We start from the raw sequence: 24650 nt of genomic DNA, 5'->3' as shown, positions 1-24650 counted from the left end.
GCCAAGGCAGGCGATAGCTTGAGCTCAGGATTTCAAGACCAGCCTGGGCAACATGATGAAACTTTGTCTCTACTAAAAACACACACACACACAAAAAAGCCAGGCATGGTGGTGCGTGCCAGCTACTCATGAGGCTGAGGTGGGAGGATAGCTTGAGCACAGGAAGCAGAGGCTGCAATGAGCTGAGATCGCGCCACTGCACTCCAGCCTGGGTAACAGAGCAAGACCCTGACTCAGTAAAAATTAAATATATAAAAGAATAACATAAGTCAAACTTAGAAAATCTCAGAAATTAGATGAGATAAACTGGGAATTAATTAGAGATGAAAGAAAAAAAATTTCAGAAATGAAAATCTAAACTAAAAAAATAAAAATAGTAAATGCTAACAGAAAATAAAACAAGAAGTTAAAAGATCAAAAAATTAGAAATAAAGAAGTTTATAGGGAGCTATAACCTATTTTTTAAAGTATCAAATGGAAATTCTAAAACTGAAAAACCAATCACTTGAACACAGTAGATGGTTTTAGTAACAAATCAGACATAGCTGAATAGAGGATTAATTAACTTAGATGATCAACAGAAAATAAACAAAAAGGAGAGAAGAAACTGAAAGGTATAATACGTATATAATTGGAGTTCCAGAAAGAGATGCTAGGAGCTCCACAAATCCTAAGTGGAATTCATGCAAAAAAGAAAAGACAAGAAAACCCACACATACACACACACTGAAGCACATCATAAGAAAACTGAAAAACACAAAGAGAAAATCTTAGCAGCCAGAGGAAAAAGGCATATGACCTTCAAAGGAACAATAGTAAGTTTGGCTGACTTCTCAACAAAAATTATAGTAGTCAAAAACAAAAAAATGACATATTGAAAATACTGAAAGTACTGCCAATCTTGAATTCTACACCAAGCAAAAAATATTCTTCAAAAATGAAGGCAAAACAGAGATGTTTTCAGACAAACTAAAACTAAGACAATGTGTCTCATTAAAAGTAATAGCATAGAGTTCTTTAGGCAGAAAGAAAATAATCTTAAATGGAAGCACAGAAATGCAAAAGAAATGAATATCAGTGAAAATGTAAGTAAATAGGAAAAAAATATTGACTGGGCAAAACAATAAAAATGTCTTTTGGTATTCAAAATATATACAGAATTAAAGTGCATCATATACAAATGCATCACAATAATAGAATCTGATGGGAATTAATAGAGTTCAAGTTTGAGCCTAATTAATCCTCAATATCTCTACTGAGGCATAGGAAGCATATAAATGATAGTTGTATATTGACGGGTTTGATGAACAAATGAGAGAAAAATGAAGTTTGATTATCTGGTTCCCAATACCCCCATATGTGAGAAAACCACTTTCTAAGTCTTAAAGATTAACATTATTTCCAAATCCTCATGAAATGTATGAAGTGAAACTTATAACCAACCAAACAACTTTTATATGGAAAACTGCGAGACAACTTACTGGTAGGAGAAATTATCGCTAATTTGCAACCATGTTTATAACCAGGATCCACTCCCATTAAGGTGCGCCCTGGAACAGGGCTTGTTAAAAGGAGCTGACGAAGGTTCCGTCCAAACATCATTACTGATTCCTTCTCTGCATCTGATGTTAGTTTGGCTCTTTAGAAATAGAAGAAAAGGTTTTTCATTCACCCAAATTTTCTTTCAGAAAAGGAGCATTCACTTGTACAATTATTTCTCAAAGGATAATTTATTATAACAATATAACTTAAGAGAAAAATATACAAAAATTATATTGACTCTATTTTCACTAATCACAGTAATATATGATAGCACAAGCAATTCTGAAGCAAGTCTTGTAAGTTTATCATACCTACATTACCTCTCTATCTGCTCTCTACTATATATAAAACCCATGCTTATAAATATGTGTATATGTGAGAAAGACAGTGTACACACATTTGAATGTCACATGGGATGGAAACAAAAGTAGGGACAGTGGGCAGGGAGAAAATACCCCAGACAATGGAAACAGCGTATGTAAAGGCTCACGGCTCATTATAGAAACAGCAAGTAATTTCGTATGCTAAAGTAAAATGAAACAGCGAGACAGAAGTAGAGGCAAGAAAAAAACAGATCACAAAGGGTCATGCATGTTCTTCTCAAGAGCTTGGATTCTATCCTGGAGACAAACAAGATCAGCTGAAAGAAGTATACAAGCATGAAATCATGAGATGAGAATTTTGAAAGGGCGATGTGTAATATGCACCGGAAAAGACAAGACAGAAGACCAAGATCATCTATGACGCTTCTTCAGTAATCCAGACAAAAAATGATGCCCTCAATTAAAAGTCACCATGGAGATAAAGGGGAGGAAAAATTCAAGTTACAATAAAAGATGGCAAAACAGATAGCACTTTGTAACTGACAATGTAGAACTGATGACAGAGGTAGATGTGAAAAATGACACATGGATGAACGATCATGACAGTCACGGGAATAAGATATGCAGAAGTAGGCTATGCATAGTATACAGTCAACCAAATTAAGTGACTGCAAAATAAAATAGTCTAAAAAACAAACCAAGTGGGAGTTTCCTCCTCTTTAATTGTTATTCAGGTAAGTATTCCTATCAGGAGGCATATCTGTAGATAATACCTGCAAACTAACTTATAAACTGATATAAGTTATATTACTTTACGGGCATTTTAGAAAAAGAAAAAGAAAGTACTCTTGCTTATCTACTGCTAATAGAATTCAGAAAAGGTTTATACATTAAATGATCCCACATCAAACTGTTTACATTAAACCTTAATGAAATTATTCCACATGCAGTGAAGTTACTCAAATCAAAAATATATGCGAAAAATGTCAAAAGTGCCACTAGACATAAGCAACATGAGAAAACAATAAAAAGAAAAACATACAAAAAGAAATTGATATTCTAAATAACAAATTTTCCTTCAGGAAGAACCAAATTCCTAATTTTTACAGTGTATACCCTAGCTCTCAAAAGCAAGAGATGTTAGACAGCTTGAAGTGAAATACAATTCTAAAAGGAACAATATTTTTAGGCTACATCTAGGCTAAAATGGATGTAACAAGAGATTAAATGACTTTGGTAAAAATAAATTGGACAACAGGACTATGTGTCTTTTTTAATAGTACCTGCTCACTCTCTGCTCTGAACCAATCTTAACTCAATGGTCAAGTCCAGCAAGAGAGAAACAAGCCCTACATAGGCTGCTAAAAATTCTAGAGAGGTTGGAGGGATGGCTACAAAACTACAGTTCTCAAGTCGCCCTTGCTGAAACTTACAAATAAATGAGAATGAAGACAATCTATAATACTTTGGAAGTTATGTATTAGGGAATGTCTAGTTTCTAAAGATTGAGTACAAAAACAAGGGTTACAGAGAAGCAAGAAAGAGGAGTTTTGCCTCCCTACATTTCTTTTCTTTCCATCTTCTGTCCTCTAAACAATTCTAAACCCCACCTCTTTTGCAGTTTTCATCTTTATTACTTAGTCCTTCTATTAGTCCATTCACATTGCCATTTTAATAATCTCCTAATATTTATCACTGATGATAATTTTTCATCCAAATAACTCCCATTTGGAGTTAAAAACAAAGTAATTGACTCATCATGTACCCTACCGATATTTCCTTATGCTTTCTTTGGCTCTCTCACCTCTAAAAACTGCCTCCAATAACTTCTCCATTAACTTCTCAGTTCGCTTCTTCCAAGCCAAATTTCTAATCAATAAAACCACTTGTTTAGCTTGGTTGTCAAATTGCAAGACTAGTATCACAGGATTTCAAGGGGTGCACATTAAGTGGTCAAGATTTGAAAAATGTATCATAATTAAGAACTATTTTTATGATCTATGCATGTGAAAGCACCTACAGATTGAAATCAAGCCTTAACTTTAACACTTTGTGATGCAGACTAAATTTTTTCAATTGGTTAATCAATCAACATATATTTGCTACACACTGTAGTGGGACTAGTACCATATAATAATAAGCAGTACACAAAATTAAACAAGACAAGATATATACCTGAATTCTCTACAGAGAAGAGGATAAATAAGGCGTTTAAAGGAATCGTTCAGTGAATCACGTAAGATCTTCATTAACTCTGGCCTTGCAAAGCCACGTGGTCTCCACCTGCAAAACAGAAAAGCCCACACTAAAATTGATGTGACAATAAATAAGGCCATAAAAGGGCTCCCAAAAAGAAGGGAGGTGGAATACAGAAGGGGGTAAAACCCTTATTGAAATCAAAGTAACATAATCCGTGAGGAAAGGCTGTGGTATCTGGAAATTATTACTATGACATCTGGAGTTTTTATTTTAAAAATCCTAGTAACTATCTATGGTCAGATATAAAACAAGGAAAAAACTTCCTCTTCAGTAAAGGGTCTCCAAAGCATTATTAATAATGGCCAAAATCTTAAGATACAAGAAAGGTACCAAAAAATTACTACAACACTGCTACAGACTGAATTGTGTCCCTCCCCAGATCCATACCTTGAAGATGGGGCCTTTGGGGGATAATCAGGTTTAGACAAAATCATAAGGTTGGGGATCTCATGATGGAATTAGTGCCCTGATAAGAAGAGGTAACAGAGAGCTTGCTCACTCTCTCTCTCTTTCTCAACCATGTGAGGACACAGGAAGAACGCAGCTGTCTACAAACCAGGAGGGAAGCCCTCACCAGAAAATGAATCAGCTGGCATTTTGATCTTGGACTTCTCAGCCTCCAGAAGTATGAGAAAACAAATTTCTCTTGTTGAAGCCACATAGTCTATGGTATTTTGTTATGGTAGTCCAAGCTAAGACAGCTACTGTATCCTTTTTTTTCTCCTTTCTTTGTCTTTTTCTGAGAGTTAAAGTAGACTGAGCAAAGCAGAAATTCTGTTTTAACCCTTGCCTCTTGCCATTTTTGAGTAGCACTTAATCTATTGCTCAGGCCACAGTGCTCTACCAGGCAGCATCTGCATATGTAATGAGGAATATAAATGCCACAGAACCAATTGTTAATGGACACTGGAGAAAGAATAGAAGAGAAAAAGCACAAGCTAAAAGGACAAATGTAGCCTCACTGAAATTGTCCCTATAAACCTTATAAAATTAATCAGGAAAGAAGGGAGGGATAGAAATGAAAAGAAACCAAGCTGGTAGCACATTCAACATTAATCATGAGGTCAGCTCACTCTCTGACCTGCTTCCTCATAGTTGTTTGGTGCCTACTGTCCTAGAATTACACAGACCCTGTTACTAGATTATAGCTTCCCTTAACTGCTCTATAGGTAACAACTTGAACATTATGAAATGTTAAGTTTTCCATTTGAATACTCTTTCAGGTCCTGTGTACCAAAGAAACCACTGACATCAGCTAGTATGAAAGACCCACCACCAAGAAGCTGACTCACCAAAGAGTACAGTTTCCATATCCTGATGATTTTATCCCCCTCACCCCAACCAATCAACGACCACAATTTTCCGGTTCCTTGCCCTCCATGATCCCCTTAAAAATCCTAGCCCAGGCTGGACACAGTAACTCACATCTGTAATCCCAGAATATGGCCTCCCAGAGGCCAAAGTGGGAGGATCACCTGGAGTTCAAGACCAGTCTGGGCAACATAGCCAGACCCTGTCTCTACAAAAAATAAAAATTTAGCTGGATGTGGTGGTGTATGCCTGTAGTCCCAGCTACTTAGAAGGCTGAAGCAGGAGGATCGCTTGAGCCCAGGAGGTTGAGGCTGTAGCAAGCCATGATTGCACCACCACACTCCAGCTAAGCAACAGAGACCCTTTCTTAAAAACAAAAACAAAACAAAACAAAAAAACCCAGCCCAGAACTTTTTGAGGAAATGGATTTCAAGGCCTCCTCCCATCTCCTCACTCAGTGCCCTGCAATCATTAAACCCATTTTTTTTTTTTTTTTTTTTTTTTTTTTTGAGATGGAGTCCCACTCTGTCACCCAGGCTGGAATGCAGTCGTGTGATCCTGGCTCACTGCAACCTCCACCTCCCAGGTTCATGCCATTCTCCTGCCTCAGCCTCCTGAGTAGCTGGAACTACAGATGCCCACCACCATACCCGGCTAATTTTTTGTTTTTGTTTTTTTAATAAAGATGGGGTTTCACCGTGTTAGCCAGGATGGTCTCAATCTCCTGACCTCGTGATCCACCCACCTCAGCCTCTCAAAGTGCTGGGATTACAAGCGTGAGCTACCTCACCAGGCCCATTAATCTCTTTTCTCTGCTACGAATCCTGTTGTCTTGGTGTATTAGTCTGTTACTGCACAGTGGGCATATAAATCTGTTGGTCCTATGATACTATCTACTCTGTTTCATCCTTCTATAGCATCTCTGCCCTTGCCCTCTTGAATGAAAACCATTAACAAAATATTAATTAAAATTACCTTAAGGGTACTCTCATCCCCTTTACTTATCTTAGGCTAGGAAATGAACTAAATTTCACTGAACAAACATTTAAGCACTTACAATATTTTATTCCAAAGATTACATAATAGCAACTAATTGAATCTCTTCCATAGAAAGTGTCATATAATTTTTAAATTTTAGTGGAAGTGCTTTTAGGCAGGATACATCCTTCCTTCCACCTAAATCCCTGCTGCTCCCCACTGTAACATTTGCTTGAAGGAATTAGGGATACAGAGGAGTAGCATTTCTCTACTCCATTGAAAAAAGGCATGAATTCAACAAACACACCTTTTTTCAATGAAACAAATAATTTAAAAATGTATGGCACAATAAATGTAAAAATAGAAATAAATGTTAAAGATATGAAGAGCTAAAAAGCAGAAGTGACAGCAAACAGCAGTATAATACACTAGTTAAAAGTATGATCTGTTCTGCTCTATGACTTTTTTTTTTTTTTTGAGACAGTTGAGACAGAGTCTCACCTCACTCTGTCACCCAGGCTGGAGTACAGTGGCACCATCTCGGCTCATTGCAACCTCCACCGCCCAGGTTCAAGCCATTCTCCTGCCTCAGCCTCCAGAGTAGCTGGGACTACAGACACGCACCACCCCGCCCAGCTAATTTTTGTATTTTTAGTAGAGACAAGGTTTCACCATTGTGTCCAGGCCAGTCTCAAACTGCTGACCTCAAGTGATTTACCTGCTTTGGCCTCCCAAAGTGCTGGGATTATAGGCGTGAGCCACCACGTCTGGCCTTGCTCTACTTTCATGGTGGATTTACTTAAGTATATCTGTGCTACTATTTCTTCATCAGTAACATAGGAGTAATAATAGTTTACTTCATTGAATTGTTGTGAGTTAATATATGCAAGGGACTTATAATGGTGCCAGATACATTCTATGCAAGTTTTGCTGCTGCTGCTATTATTATTAATTTGGGGAATCCAATGTCAAGAAAGACTTCCCAAAAGAAACATCTGAGATGGGCTTTTTAATGAATTGTAGTTTACTAAGCAAGAAAAAAGAATAAGAGCATTCTGGGAAGAAATCATAGCATATGCAAAAGCTCAGAGGCATGAAAAAGCATGGTAAATTGAAGTAACTATAAGGTTAGTGCTTCTAGGAAATAAAGTGGCAAGATCAACAGAAGGGAAGATGAGGGTAGAAAATGTGGCAGTGACTAGATCATAAAGGGTCTTATACACAAAGCTATAGAGTTTGACCAGGTAGGAGAGAGAACATAGTCCTGAATCATGGAACAATATGATAGACAGTCCTTAGAGGCAGGAAGACCCTAGTGGAGCAATTTTTTTTAACGTATGTATCTGATTTGTCTCCTAGGGGCATTCCCTTTAAGCCACTGCTTGCAGGAAAAAGCCAGAAATCTTAAATATCACCTACCCATACCCTCTCAAACCCCCAGTAGTCTTCTTCAAGTCTCAAGATCCTCCTTTGGCTTGGACTGCTCTCCTCCCCTTCCTGAACAGAGAGCTGTGGGTCTATTTAATACTTAAGGATGCCTTGATTATACCCACTCAGTTGAACTTTAGACCGCCAGACCCAGCCCTGAAAGAGAACAGCTTTTTCATTTCTTACATTATAGAAACTCCTTTTTGCTCCTTACACCAAAACAATTCCTGCCCTTCACTGGCTTCCTGGGATTTATTGAAGGCACTTAGCATAATAAGGGACCTGAAATAGTATAGTAAATTCACAAACCCTGTTACTTAAATCTTTAAACTTAAAGAAAATATGATGGGTTTGCCTTACAGGATGTCATCTCAAAACCTGATTCTTCCTCTAATTCAATAGTTAAATACATCTGAATAAAACTAAGGAGGACTCACTTAAACCAAATTGTACACTGCAAAACACATGCTATGTATGTTGCATACAATGAAATACAAAAATTGAGGTGAGGGATCACAAACTCCTCCAAAGAAATATTCTCTACTTTGGCAAAGAATACTCTCCCCACTTCAGATATGTCAGATAAAGATAGGCTCTCTCCACTGTGCTTTTTTCCACATTTGAAAGAGAGACAGTTTCCCTTAAATCTACACGAAAAACAGCAGCACAGTTTTAGAGAACAAAATTTAACTTATCAAGTCAAAGACACAAAAATATGCAAACTCAAAAAGACAAGTTCTGAAGCCAGGTGTGGTTGTCCCAGCTAATGTGAAGGCTGAGGCAGAAGGACTGTTTAAGCCCAGGAGTTTGAGACCAGCCTGAGTAACACAGTGAGATAATGTCTCTATAAAGAAGTTTTCTTAATTTTTAAAAAAAGTTTTCCTTAGATATGTTTTTATTTAAAGAGCAAATGCAGAAACTTAAATTTCTGAGGTTCTCACAAACACAGCAACTATTTCAGCATCTAAAAAGCTTAGAAATCCTCTTCATACTTACCTTGTACTAGTAACATACAATTCCAAATGAGGAATTGTTCAGTTGCCGAATTTGGACCTAAATATTAGTTTCAATACTAATACATTAGCATTAAATTCTTCCTTGTTATGCTAATTAACTTATGCAAAAACAAGATTGCCATTTAAATCATTATTTGCCCTATTACATAGTTCTTAATATATTTATAGTTTGATAGTAACTATATCATCTACCTTATTGTTCAAGCCACACAAATTTTTTTTTTTTTTTTTGAGACAGAGTTCCACTCTTGTCGCCCAGGCTGGAGTGCAACAGAACAATCTCGGCTCACTGCAACATCCACCTCCCGGGTTCAAGCAAGTCTCCTGCCTCAGCCTCCGAGTAGCTGGGGTTACACGCATGCACCACCATGCCTGGCTAATTTTTGTATTTTGTGTAGATACAGGGTTTCACCATGTTGGTCAGACTGGTCTCAAAGTCTTGAACTCCTGATCTCAGGTGATCCTCCCACCTTGGCCTCCCAAAGTGCTGGGATTATAGGCGTGAGCCACCACGCCAAGCCGCTACACAAATTTTATGCTTCACTTCACCTCTCCCTAACCAATCCACCCACCATTTAATCAGATACCTTGTCCTGCCCGTCTACCTCCTAAATATTGCCCAGATCTGTCTACTTATTCCCTATTGCTACCACCCTAGTCTAAGCTACGATAATCTCTTGTCCCATATCTACTCTTGATTCCTTCCAAATAATTATCTACACTGTGGCCTGATTGATCTTAAAATGCAATCTGATCATCACACACTCCTGTATTTAAAATCTGTATTGGCTTCCCACCATCCTTAAAAGAAAAAAGTCTTTAGCATACGTGAAAGCTATGTATTAGGATCTAACCCGTGTCAACATCTCAATCTTCATTCCATGTCACTTCTCTTCCTTCTCCTTCTATCTCCGACCTATGCTAGATGTCAAGTCCACACTACTCAGGGTTCTGTTACAAGCACTTTTCTTCTTCTTCTTACTGCACTTTTCCTTCATAACCTCAACATACTCTTAATGATCTTCTCGGTGTTGTTCTCATGAAACTATGTTGTCATCAAGGACAAGCAGTATATCTGTCTAATTTACAGGTGAATCTCCAAAATCTAGCACATAACCTGAATGGATGAGTACATACAGAAGAGGGTGGAAGAAATAGGGAAAAAGAGAGTAATAAAAGGAACAGGAAGATTCATCAAGTAAGCACTTCGGTAGTCATTCACACATGTTTAATGGGGAAAAAAAAAGTTCTTTGAGTATAATTCTTTAGGTCCTAGAAAAGTATTTCAGCTCTTGGAATTATCTAAATTAAGAAAAGTTTCAGGCCAGACACGGTGGCTCATGCCTGTACTCCCAGTACTTTGAGAGGCAGAGGTGGGTGGATCACTTGAGCTCAGGAGTTTGAGACCAGCCTGGGAAATATGGCAAAACCCCTGTCTCTACAACAAAGAAAAATTTAGCTGGGTGTGGTGGTACGCACTTGTAGTCCCAGCTACTTGGGAGGCTCAGGTGAGAGGACAGCTTGAGCCTGGGAAGTCGAGGCTCCAGTGACCCAAGATCATGCCACTGCACTCCAGCATGAGCGACAGAGTGAGACCCTGTCTCAAAAAAGAAAAGAAAAAAGGAAAAAGAAAAACTTCCAAACCTGACTGAAAATTATATTACTATGCCATAATGATGTAACATGTTACATTGTAGGCTAAATAATATTACAAATTTTTCAATTGGAGAACTAAATAAAAGTAAGTCATAGAAAAATAAATCACTGTAAAAAAATTCCTTGACATTTACTTAGTCTAAAGATAATAAATAGCTTAAAAGCATATTTTTCTTTAACTATTGAGGACGGACTCTGATACTGAGTATTATGAATATTTACAGAAAAATAAGCCAGAAGTTGTCTTCAACTTACTGTGATTTACTAAAACATTTCTAAAAAGAATTAGCACAATAATCCACTACTTTGCAATAACAAATACCAACAAAGGCCTGTTCTTCACCAGGCACTGGCTACACAGTTACACAGATTATCACTTAATTCTCTCAAATCTATAAGGAAAGTATTACCATTTTTTTTTTTTTTTTTTTTTTTTTTTGAGACGGAGTCTCGCTCTGTTGCCCAGGCTGGAGTACAGTGGCCGGATCTCAGCTCACTGCAAGCTCCGTCTCCCAGGTTCCCGCCATTCTCCTGCCTCAGCCTCCCGAGTAGCTGGGACTACAGGCGCCCGCCACCTCACCCGGCTAAGTATTACCATTTTAAGGACAGACAAAACTGAGAAAGAAATTAAGTAACAAGCCCATAGGTGCAGAGGTAGAAAGTAATACAACTGGAATTCAAACTCAAATATATCTACTTCTTAGGAGTTTCCTCTATGAAACTATCTTACAGTTTTATCATATCTTATCTAATTTTCTAATTTTTTAAATCTAGGATTTCTTTTAGGCATACATTTTCTCTTTCCTTTCATTGGAATTTATTTGCTTATTTATAAAGAAAATAAGCATTCATAAAAAATGACAACTAACCAGGCATGGTGGGTCATGTCTATCATGCCAGCATTTTGGAAGGCTCAGGTAGAAGGGCCGCTTGAGCCCAGGAGTTCAAGACCAGCCTGGGCAACACGGCAGCATGGCAAGACCTCATCTCTTTAGAAAAAAATATCAGTTTAGCCAGTGGTGCGCACCTATGGTCCCAGCAACACAGGAGACTAAAGTGGGAGAACCACTGGAGTCTGGGAGACTGAGGCTGCAGTGAGCTATGATAGCACCTGTGTGCTCCAGCCTACACAACACAGTGAGACTCTGTCTCTCAAAAAAAGGAAAAGAAAAAAGACAAGACAACTATATAGGAAAACATATACAAGTAATACAAAGACATTTATTTGCCTCTAATGAAATCATACTATAAATAAATGCTAATTGTAAATTGTCTTTTTAACTTAATAAGACATGTTCATACTTCAACTTCAGCTCTATTTCCACTTTTTCAAAATGGCTGCACAGAATTCCACCATATGGACATAACATAATTGGCTTAAGCAATTTACCTGTTGATTAACATTTAGATTGTTGTCTTACTTAATGGTTGCTTAGTTAGTAGTATTTGGTTGTTAAGCAAGTTGATCCTTCATGGCTTTTAATGAATTAACAAAACAGTTTTGTTGAATGAGATAACTGATTTCCAAAATCCATGATACTTATTCTCAAAGAACAATTCATCTAACTTTTTAAGTATCATTCCTAGCAATCTCTCTATTCTAAAGTTACACAGAGCCAGCTGGTGATGAACTTTATCAAAATTTACATCTCCTAGCTGCTAGGAAGCCACTTTACTTACCTCTTTGTATCAGTTTTCTCACTGGCTAAATGGTGGCTATAAAATCTGCTCTACCCACTAAATAGATTGTTGTGAGGATCAATTACACTCTGAAAAATTGAAACTAAAAGTAAAAAGTATTATACAAACATGATGCTATTTTAAAAGGCTCCTTAACACATAAAAAGGGTAATAAAAAATTACATAAGCTTAGACATTTCCTTAAAATATCTAAAAAATTTAATGTTTCTTTCAATCACCCTTAATGTACAACATTTATTCCCACATACAGAATGCTTAGAGATTTATATTGTAATATCCAATAAGTTATTTTTTGTTTCCAACATCCTTAAAGAGCTAAACACTTCAGATATGATACATACAGTCTATCTTTGTTAGTTTATTTTTGCAAGGGAAAAGATGATCTTTCAAAAGTTTCAAATAGTATAGAAAAGTAATGAAGTAAAAAAGTTCTTCTCCACAGAGATAATCAGTATCAAAAATTCCTCATACACCTTCCTGGATATTCTCTATTTAAACATGCCTGACACACATACTTATTATTATTATTATTATTATTATTATTATTATTATTATTATTTTACTGCAAAAGGGACACTATTTACCTTGTCTGTCATTGGCATTTTTTTTTTTTTTTTTTTTTTTCTGTGACAGAATCTTGCTCTGTCGCCCAGGCTGGAGTGCAGTGGCGCAACCTCAGCTCACTGCAACCTCAGCCTCCCAGGTTCAAGCAATTCTCTGCCTCAGCCTCCTGAGTAGCTGGGATTACAGGCATGCGCCACCACACCTGGCTAATTTTTTGTTTTTGCATTTTTAGTAGAGACGGGGTTTCATCATCTTGGCCAGGCTGATCTTGAACTCCTGACCTCATGATCCACCCCCCTCCCAAAAGACTGGGTGGGAGACCACCCGGTCTCCCAAAGTGCTGGGATTACAGGCGTGAGTCACCACATCTAGCCTGTCACTGGCTTTTTAATAATTTTTACATAATAGACATCTTTACATATCAGTACATATATATATCAGTATCATATTTCAGAAAATAAAGAAAGAAAATTCTGTAAATATCTGTAAACAGACCTGTTTTGGATGCACCACCTACAGAATTCATCCTTCACTCCATCAGAAATATTGACCTTAACCGTCAGTACCTTCAAATTTTCTCCACGGTTAATTGCCAGAATCTGAGTGCAAACATAAGGCAAAGACTAATAATCCACAAAATATATGAAACAAATCAGGCAGCTATGTAGCTGACAGCTATACGAATTTTTTACTCATTTATTTACCAAGAATACATTTTAAAATAATCATTTACTTTACACTTTTTTCAAGTAACATACCTCCCTCATAAGGAAAACCCTAACATGCTCTTAGAAAATAAAATGCAGATACAAAGCCTATCTATCACATGTACAAGAAGAAACTTTGATGATCTAAAAATCTCATTGCAGATTCTACTAATTAAAAACTTTTGATCATCTGGAGTTGGAAGGGTATACTTTTTATAATTTGAAAAGATAACCCGTGCTAAGATAAATATAAACATGCAAAATCCTAGGTGCAATATTTAGTAGCTACAAATTGTTACCATCCATTGAGCATTACTAATTGTAGAGCCCATCTAAGCACTTCAAATATATTATCTCAAGTAATCCTTAGGGTCACCAGTGATGTGTGTATTATCTTCATTTAATATAATAATTTTTCTGCAACTTGTTCCAAATCACAAAGCTAGCAAGTAGCAAAAAAAGAATTTAAACTCAGACCTGTCCATGCTCTTAATTAAAATATTAAAAGTATGACTGTCTTAAAACACATTTAAAACACTCCTTAAAGAAGTACAAACAAAACCAAAGCAAGCAAAAGAAAATAATACATAATAGGGTAAAAATAAAATAGAGAATAGAAAAGCAATAAATATCAACAAAACCATAAATTGGTTCTTTAAAGATATCAACAAAATTGACAGATCTTTCGCTAGACTAATCAAGAAAAACAACAGGAAACACTCAAATACCAAAATCAGGAACAAAAGAGAGGCCACTACTAAGGACCTTATAGAAATAAAAAAGATTATAAGAGATACCATGAGCAACTGTACAACAAATTAGACAACTAAGATAAAATGGACAAATTCCTAAAAAGACACAAACTACCAAAAAGAAACCAAAAAGAAACAGAAAATCTGAACAGACCTATAAAAAGTAAAGACACTGAATTAGTAATTTGAAAATTTCCCACAAATAAATGTCCAGGCACAGATGGCACCACCACTGAATTCTACCAAACATTTTTAAAAGAATCAATGTCCATTCTTCACAAACATTCCAAAAGTTATTAGAGAAGGAAAAGCTTCCCAAATATTTCTATGAGGCCAGTATTACTCTGATACAAAAACCAGACAAGACTTCACAAGAAAACTACAAACCAGTATCTCTTATGAATATAGATGTAAAAATCCTCAATAAAGCACTAGCAAACCACATCCAGAAACATGTAAGGATTATACACCAAGATCAACTAGAATCTATTCCAGGAATGCCCTGTTGATTTAACATTGAAAAAAATCAATTAACCTAACACATTATATCAATAGAATAAATAACAAAAATCCTAAGATCATCTCAATAGATGTGGAAAAACATCTGACAGAATCAGGTAGCCCTTCATGATAAAAAACACTCAACAAACTTGGAAATATAAGGAAAGTTCTTCAATGTGAGAAAGGGCATGTGCACAGAAATCTCACAGCTAACATATTTACTGATCAAAGACCAGAAACAAGACAAGTGTGTCCACTCTCACAACATTGTACTGAAGGTTCTAGCCAGGAAAAAGGAAGGGAGGCCATCTATATTGGAAAAGAAGATATAAAACTTTCTCTATTTGCAGCTAACATGATCTTATATATAGAAAATTCTAAGCAATTCACCACAAAACTATTAGAACTAATAAAGAGTACAGCAAAGTTGCAAAACACAAGCTCAACATATAAAATTAATTTCTACATACAAGCAATAAACATTCTGAAAATATTTTTTTAATTCCATTTATGATACCACCAAAAGGAATAAAATACTTAGGAATAAATTTAACAAAAAAAGTTCAAAACTTAAATGGTTGACCTTTGAACAATACAGGTTTGAATTGCATGTGCTGACTTATACGCAGAATTTTTTCAACCAAACAGGGATTGAAAATACAGTAATTGCAGAATCTGAAACCCATGTATAAGGAGAGCTGATTTTTCATATACATGGGTTCTGCAGGGCCAACTCTGGGACTTGCAAATACATAGATTTGGGCATATGCAGGGATCCTGGAATCAATCTCCTGTATATACCAAGGAAGAACTGTACTCTGCAAACTACAAAACATTGTTGAAAGAAATTAAAGGAGATCTAAATAAATAGACATCCCATGTTCATGGATCAGAAGGCCTAATATTGCTAAGATGGCAATACTCCCCAAGCTGATTGACAAATTCAGTGAAATCTCTATCAAATCCCAATTGGCATCTTTTGTGGAAATTGGCGAACTAATTTTAAAACACATATAATAATTCAAAGAACTGAGAATAGTCAAGTCAATTTTTAAAAATAAAAATAAACTTGGAAGATTCCCACTTCCCAATTTCAAAAGTTACTACAAAGACACAGTAATCAAGACAGTGGGGACTGGCATAAGGATAGACATAGAATGGAATAGAACTGGAGTCCAGAAATAACCCTATACATATAGAGTCAACTGATTTTCAACAAGGGTACCAAGAAAATTCAGTGAAGAAAAGCCAGTCTTTTCAATAAATCTGGGATAACTAGAATTAACCACATGCAAAAGAACAAAAGTGGACAGACCCCTACTTCATGCTATGCATACAAATTAACTCAAAAGTGATCTTAGACCTTAATATAGGAAATAAAACTATAAAATTTCCATTAAAAAAGAAGAAAACATTTATGACATCAAGTCATAAAGCCTTCTTAGATATAAAACCAAAAGTGTAATCAATAACAAAAAAATAGATTGAACTTTAACAAATTTTAGTTTTTGTGCCTCAAAGAATAGTATCAAAAAAGTAAAAAGAAAATGAACAATAAGGGATAAAAATTTTTGCAAATCATATGTCACATAAGGGTATCTAGAATATATTTAAAACTCTTACAGTTCAACAATAAGAAGACAAAACCCAATTTATTTACTTTCTTAAGAGAATGGGGTTTCACCATGTTGGCCAGGCTGGTCTCGAACTCCTGACCTCAGGCGATCCGCCTGCCTCAATTTCCCAAAGTGTTAGGATTACAGGCGTGACCCATCACGCCTGGCCACAACCCAATTTAAAATGTACAAAAGATCTGAAGAGGTATTTGTTCAAAAATTAAATACCAATGACTGATAAGTACATGAACAGATGCTCAACATCATTAGAGAAATGCAAATCAAAACACAAAAAGATGGACAATAAATGTTGGGGGGGATGTAGAGAAATTGGAACCTTCACAAACTGCTGGTGAGAATGTAAAAACGGCATAGCCACTTTGGAAAATAATATGGCAGATCCTCAAAAGGTTAAACGTAAAGCTACCACATAACCCAGCCATTACATTCCTAGGTACATATCCAAGAGAAATAAAAACATATGTCCACACAAAAACTTAGACACGAATGTTCATAGCATTATTCATAATGTCCAAAAAGTAGAAACAACCGAAGTATTCGTTTACTGATGAATGGATAAGTAAAATGTGGAGAATCCATATAATGTAGTATTATGTAGCAATAAAAAGGAAAGGCATACTAATACGTACCATAACAGACAAACTCGGAAATCATTATACTAAGTGAAAGAAACCTGCATGTTGTATGATTCCTTTATATGAAAGACCAGAACAGACAAATCTGTAGGGATAGAAAGTTGGGTGCCTTGAGCTTGACACAAGGAAATATTTGAGAGAAAAATGTCCTAAAATTGCTTGTGGTAACGGTTACACAACTCAGTGAATTTACGAAAACCTATTGAACTTATAAAGTTCTAATGGTTGCATTATATGCGATATGAATTTTACTTCAATAAAGCTATTAGAAAATTAAAACACTCTTTTCTTAAAGCACTCTTTAATACCAATTATTAAGATGACAAATCATAACACAAATTAACCAAGTAATTAATCAAGTTAACAGCCTCCCTTAAATAATATTTGCTAGTCTACACATATTTATTTATTTATTCTTTTTTTTTTTTTTTTGGAGACGGAGTCTCACTCTGTCACCCAGGCTGGAGTGCTGTGGCCGGATCTCAGCTCACTGCAAGCTCCGCCTCCCAGGTTCACGCCATTCTCCTGCCTCAGCCTCCCAAGTAGCTGGGACTACAGGCGCCGCCACCTTGCCCGGCTAGTTTTTTGTAGTTTTTAGTAGAGACGGGGTTTCACCATGTTAGCCAGGATGGTCTCGATCTCCTGACCTCGTGATCCACCCGTCTCGGCCTCTCAAAGTGCTGGGATTACAGGCTTGAGCCACCGCGCCTGGCCTATTTATGTATATTATATATTAAAAATTAAAGAAACAACATCACTTCAATATATATTCAGATTTTTCACTAATTCTTAATGGCTTTCTTCCAATTACTCTTAATGAATGGAGTTTTAATAAACTAAGTTCTCCCTTTACAGGACACAAACTGGTATTTTAACAATTTTAGCACATTTCCATGAGGATCTCTAACAAAAACTTAGACTTCCTATCTGTGGTGAAACAAGCTTAAAATAATTCAACTTAATATTACCAGAAAATAATTCTGCTACGAAAATTTCTCAATTTGTGCTTCATGTTGAAAAGAATGTCAAAAGATAAAAAGCATATTTTTTTCTAACTTTAAATTTTAAAAACACTGAGTAAAATTTTAAATATCAAACAAATTGTCAGAGTTTTAAAAAATATATAGAGGACTTTTTTCTTATGGCCAGGCGCGATGGCTCAAGCCTGTAATCCCAGCACTTTGGGAGGCCGAGATGGGCGGATCACGAGGTCAGGAGATCGAGACCATCCTGGCTAACACGGTGAAACCCCGTCTCTACTTAAAAAAACACAAAAAAACTAGCCGGGTGAGGTGGCGGGCACCTGTAGTCCCAGCTACTCGGGAGGCTGAGGCAGGAGAATGGCATAAACCCGGGAGGCAGAGCTTGCAGTGAGCTGAGATCCAGCCACTGCACTCCAGCCCAGGTGACAGAGCAAGACTCCGTCTCAAAAAAAAGAGGACTTTTTTCTTATATACTTGAGAAATTTCTAAAGTAAACGTCAGCAGAAATAAAACAATCACTTAGAAATAAATGTTTAGACTGGGTATGGTGGCTCATGCTTGTAATCCCAGCACTTTGACAGGCCGAGGCTGGTGGACTGGTCGAGCTCAGGAGTTCAAGATGAGCCTGGGCAACATAGTGAAACCCCAACTCTACAAAAACTACAAAAATCATCCAGGTGTGTTTGTGCACGCCCATAGTCCTAGCTCCTCAGGAGGCTGAAGTGGGAGAATGCCTTCAACCCTCAAAGTGGAAGTTGCAATGAGGTGGGATTCTGCCACTGCACTCCAGCCTGCGTGAAAGAGCAAGATATTGTCTAAGGGAAAAAAAAAAACAGTAAGCTTATATAAAACAATATATTCAATAATACTGCATAGAACTATCTACAAAGAAATAAATTGTGAATAAAAAATAAACTTGTTTGAGCTCAGCAGAGACTTCCGTATTTGCCATGGGTTGTGCCAGCTTAGTAAACAGAAGTTCTTCATACAAGAAATTATCTCTAATAAATTAATTCAAGTAGAGTACAACAATATAGAGGAGAGTTATTTAATTCTGATTTATATAACTATGCCATAATATCACAATACATTATTGGAGGATTTTTGCTCTTTTTCACCATATCTAGTAATGTAATATGTCAAACTTACAAAAAATCCTGACACACAGGAAGACCCATGGTGGAGAGGGGAGTAAGGTAACAGAAATAATAAAGCTTGGGACAGAAACTGGAATTGAAAGTGAGTAGTGGGTTAAAGCAGAATTATTGCAGATGGTGACACTGAACAGGAAATAGGTAGTATAAGACACAGGAAATTGCATGTCAGTGAAAATACACACCAATAAAGATAAGGAACAGAAACTCCCATGAGAGAATGTGAAGACTGAGTTACAAATTCATATGGTAGAAAAGATCGCACTAAGGACCAATTTGAAAAAGAAAGAAAAAAAGACGCAGCTGGAAGAATTTACTAAGCAGCTATTAATGGTTATTCCCACAGTACTTGAAGAGAGTTTCACAGTAATTTTCCTTCACCACACTGTCTTTCATCATTTGCATTCATTTCTGTATTCTGTGACACTATGTGCTGGGGTATTTACATAAAGGCTGAAAAGTAAGGTTCACAGTTGGGATATGAGGTCTCAGCACTACAAGAATTGGGAAGCTGTTTTTGTAACCTAGCATATCATCACTCCAGCCTGTGCATGATAAACTAAAAAGTTCGTAAAAGGGCAGTGCTGTTTTTCAAAACTGACATTTCCAAAATGCTTTGCTTTCCCAGGCCTGAATACTGTCACACCCAGAGGCCTGTGTCAATCATAATCTTAAATTCAGTCACTAACTCAGAATGCCACATGTGCTAAACACAGCAGTTAAAATGCAGAGCCCAACAAAATATTTTCAAGCAGAAATTAGAAGGCTAGGTTTTAACAGAATAAAAGCATTCATGTTTTTCCAAAGTTGCAATAAAATTAAATAAACATAAAAGGTGGACAAAATAAGACAAAAAAACTACTTCGGCAAAAGGAATGTTAGTATACTTAGTCACTGGTACTGTTAAAAGTTATTTTTCATTATATTATACCTGTGTCAGTAGACTATAACAACTAGGTATGTAAAATTTCACCATACTTTCTTTCAAATTATTGAGAGAATGTACTTCACTACTTCACCTGATGTGGTAAATATAGTATGCACAAAAATAAAGTTGACAACTTTAGATATAATAGTGAAACATTTCAAATATTCAAAAGGGCAAGGGCCGTGTCACCTCTATACCCTAAATAGGACCCAACATAAAATAACCTTTCAGGAAATACTTGTGGGATAATCCAACACTCTTCATGTCTTGTTATAACAAAACAAAATTTTTTCACATCTGTGTCATCTTAAAGGAAAAACAATTCCTTTTTTATTTTTTTAAGAGGCAAGGTCTCACTGTTGCCCAGGCTGGAAGGCAGTGGCTATTCACAGGAGCAATCCCACTACTGATCAGCACAGGAGTTTTGACCTGCTCCTTTTCTGACCTGGGCCAGTTCACCCCTCCTTAGGCAACCCGGTGGTCTCCCATTCCTGTGGGGTCACCATATTGATACTGAACTTAATGTGAACACCCAATCGGCAATGGCACACTTCAGTCCAGAAATTCTAGATGTCTTCAAGCAATCCTCCTGCCTCAAGTACCTGAGTAGGTGGGACTACAGGTATGCACCACCATGCCAAACAATTACATTCTTAATGATGAAAATTAAGTATTACATGAAAGGTAAGGAATACTAGTTTTTTCTATTATTCTCTCTTTATAGCAGTAAAATGCAGATAGGAAGAAAAATAAATTTTAAAATTATTTATTGAGAAATTCCAGGTTTGAAAAACACTGGCAGTTTCCTAACTTCAAATCTCCCTCTCCCTTTCTCAAAAAACTATAAAACCAATAAAGAGAATAAATAAAACACAACATAGAACCCATCTCTTTGCATTTCTAGGAAACAGAGAATTATACTGGCATCAGATTTCTCAAACATAACATACAAAGGTAGCCAACAGCAGAGCAACATATCCAAGAAACTTAAGGAAAGAAAGTGCAAACAAAAATGATTATACCATGTCAAGCTATCCTTCAAGTTTTAAGGCCATAGAAAACAATTCTGAATGTGTAAGAACTCACAGAATATTGTACACATATATCCTTCTTCAGATCCTTCACTAGAGTAGAAGTTAGCAAACTATGGCCTATGGGCCAAATCCAGCCTGCCATCTGTTTTTCGTGAATAAAATTGTATTGAAACACAACCATGCTCATTCATTATGTATTGTCTATGACTGCTTTTGTGTTACACAGCAGTTGTGTAGTTGCAACAAAAGCCATCTGGCTCACAAAACCTTAAATATTTGTTCACTGGACCTTTACAGAAAAGTTTACCAACTGTATACTAGTCTGCAGAATAAGTTTCACTCACTCTAAAGACTTTGGAAAGCTCTGGCAAAAGGACCAAGGGCAAGCATTTAATATAATTCTAGGGCTGAGATTAAAACAAGAGTGGGGTCAGTTTCCTTTAAGAAAGCATGGGTTGCAAGGCAATCCTCATATCAAAGCAGACTTCAGAATAAAAAGCATTAAACAAGGTAATAAAGAAAACTTTATATAACGTTAAAAGCCACACTCCAGCTCTGGAATAGAACAAGGAGCGTGCGATCCTGTACTTTAAAGATGTTGTTAGGAGTGATATCACTGAAAATTGTGGAGTAGGGAACTCTAAATGTCATCCCTCCACAAAGGTAAGGTAGCAAAAACCATCAGAATTAACTTTTTCACAACTATGGAATCTAAAAAATTTTATAACAACGAAAGAAACACTTACAGAAAGAAGTTGCAGAATTTCTATAAGAGAGCACTTTTAACTTATCCCAGTCTCCAGCTCAGCAGTGGCCTCTGAAGATGACAGCCCACATTCCTAGGGCAGGTTGCTCTTATCAGAAGGAGCAATATGGACCTTATTCTCAAATAACTACGGCTGTGTGTTTTGATGTCTGGTGGGTCCCTGAGGAACTGACTCAAGGGCTTGCCTTTATTTCACATGCCTTGGAGCTTACTCAGGACAGAAGAAGCCTCCCAGGTGGCCTTTGTCAAAAGTACTTAAAGGCAAACATATTAGCACCAGCCATGAGGGGTAAGGGATAACATGGGGACAACTAACACACAGACCAAAAAACCTGTGAAAAGTAAGCTTGGAAATGAGATATTTGAGGGAAAAGGGGCTTTTTAAAATTCCTGGGCATGCGGAGGGCTAGGGTGCATGCTCTAAAAAGATCTGAGGGAACCTTAAGCTTTCACCTCTAAAAGAACTTTGGGCTCCATGCAAACAGGAAGAAAAGGCTAAGGCAGAGCTGTTAATGGCCTCACTAAGTGTTGAAGGAGTGCCCCAACAAAGAACCAATCTGCAAGGTCTGGGAGAGTTTGGGGTTTTTTCTTTTAGGGTTTATTTTGTTTTTGTTTTTGGCTCCAGGCATTCAGGGGAATCTCTGTTAAATAACTAGATGGTTACTAAGCTAACAAGGGAGACCTCAGTGGACACACATAACAAAGAATAAAAATTTACAAAACTAGTTTAGAAAAGTCACTAGAACAAACCACCCCACAAACCAAGCAGCAACAACAAACACGAGGGAGGGGAGAGAATCTGATTTCCAGAGTTACCAAGTTATAATATACAACATATCCAGACTTTACCAAAACAAAAAACAAAAAAAACTGTCCATGAGGAAGCTTAGACATTGACCTTACAAAACAAATATTTTTAAATTAACTCTCTTAAATATGCTGAATTCAAGAAAATCATGAACAGAGACCTAAAGAAAGCCAGGAGAATGATCTTTCAACCATATAGAAAAATAAGAGTTAGAAATTATAAAAAAGAACCAAATAGAAATTACAGAGCTGAAAAGTACAATGACTGACATAAAAAATATACTAGGGGTTCAACAGCAAATTTGAATAAAAAGAACAAATCAACAAGCCTGAAGACAAGTCAAACGGGAATATACAGTCAGAGAAAAAAGAAAAAAATAAAGAAAACAAAGGAACGCAGGCCGAGACCTGTGAGACACTATCAATCATACTCTCTACGTATAATGGGAGACCCAGGAGAGGAGAGAAAGGCGCAGAAAGGATTTTTTTTTTATTATTATTGTGAAGAATTTCTCAAGTTTGATGAAAAACATTAATCTACACGTCTAAGAATCACAATAAACTCCAAGTAGGATAAACTCTGAAAGACCCACAACAAGACACATTATAATCAAACTGTCAAAAGATAAAGACACAGAATCCTGAATGCAGCAAGAGAGAAGAGACTAGTCATGAATAAGGCTTCGTAAGATTAACACCTGATTCCTCATAAAAAATCATGGAGGCCATACCATAAGAGTGGATGGTATATTTAGTATTAAAAGGGAAAAATTTAAAACCATCAACCAAGAATTTTATATTTTAAAAAACTCTCTGTAAAAAAAAATGAAGGAAATGTTTAATGGACATAGAGTTTCAGTTTTGCAAGATAAAAAATTTCTGGTGACTGGTGGCACAACAATATAACCATGCTTCCCATTACTGAACTGTATGCTTAAAAAGGGTTATGATGGTACATTTTATGTTATGGTTATTTTACCACAATTAAACATAAATTTTTTTTAAAAAAGGGTTATTTTACCACAATTAAACATAAATTTTTTTAAAAAAGGAGAAATTAAAATTTTCCAGAAAAAACAAAAACTAGGAAGTTTGTCACTAGTAGACCTGCCTTACATGAAATAGTACAGGAAGTGCTTAAGACTGGAATGAAAGGGCACTAGATAGTAACTTGAAGCCATACAAAGAAATAAGGAGCACTGATAAAGGTCGCTATATATGTAAATATAAATGCCAGTATTACTGTATTTTTGGTTTTTATCTCCTCTCTTTTTTCCCTATATAATTTAAAAGCTACATTCCACAACATAGATATAGCCTATGACTACACTTAGGAAAAAAAAAATTAGTAAACTGAGAAATGAAACTAAAAGACTGAAGTACAATGACTATGATTTATATAACTGAGACCTCTCACACTTTATTCTAAATCAGATATCTCAGATTTGTATTTCACACGGAAGAGATCCAGAATTGAGCTCAAATATAAGGATACTGGGAAGCAAAGTCTAACAAAAAGATCACCAGCCAAAAAGTCAAGATACCTAAAATGTTACATTGTCAGCTCTGCTATAATTCTCAATGTCACTTATTAACTGCTCTGGGTCGTTAGTTCCCAATTTGTGAAGTGGCAAGGATATGACAATATTATAAGAATTTATATAAAGAAAAAAGAAAACAGTTGACATGAAATTCTTTAAATTCTTAGTAAAGTAGCAGGCAAATCCAAAATATTATCATTATTACTACATCAGCATGCACATGCAGTTTCTTTCTTTACCTGATGATGGTGAATGCTTCTTATGTTGCACGAAAAATGCTGGTAGAGCAGAAACTTATCAACATCTTTCTCATTTACCTTTTTTGAGGACACTTTTGCCAGAGATGACTGGATACAAACATGTCTGTCCTGGCACCTGTTCAGATACCCAAGTGTTCAAAAAACAAGCAGTTATTAATTTGTGCTTT

At 36.3% G+C, this 24650-nt stretch overlaps 1 protein-coding gene across 2 annotated transcripts in view; it reads right to left on the bottom strand.

Moving 5' to 3' along the window:
* Positions 1 to 24650, bottom strand: part of SRBD1 (S1 RNA binding domain 1) — a 224846-nt gene that overhangs the window by 161138 nt on the left and 39058 nt on the right. Inside the window, exons 9-12 of one of the 2 annotated variants that reach the window (XM_030921713.1) lie at positions 24463 to 24598; positions 13274 to 13377; positions 4041 to 4148; positions 1482 to 1639 (exon numbers count right to left, since the gene is read on the bottom strand). In XM_030921713.1, the coding sequence (XP_030777573.1) occupies positions 1482 to 1639; positions 4041 to 4148; positions 13274 to 13377; positions 24463 to 24598 (506 nt within the window). The remainder of the gene's footprint in view (positions 1 to 1481; positions 1640 to 4040; positions 4149 to 13273; positions 13378 to 24462; positions 24599 to 24650) is intronic. The other variant, XM_030921714.1, reaches the window with a different exon arrangement.

The sequence above is a fragment of the Rhinopithecus roxellana genome, chromosome 17 (assembly GCF_007565055.1).
Source record: "Rhinopithecus roxellana isolate Shanxi Qingling chromosome 17, ASM756505v1, whole genome shotgun sequence".
Lineage (NCBI taxonomy): Eukaryota > Metazoa > Chordata > Mammalia > Primates > Cercopithecidae > Rhinopithecus > Rhinopithecus roxellana.
The sequence above is the reverse complement of the archived record's forward strand: the minus strand, read 5'-3'. Positions and strand labels throughout refer to the sequence as shown.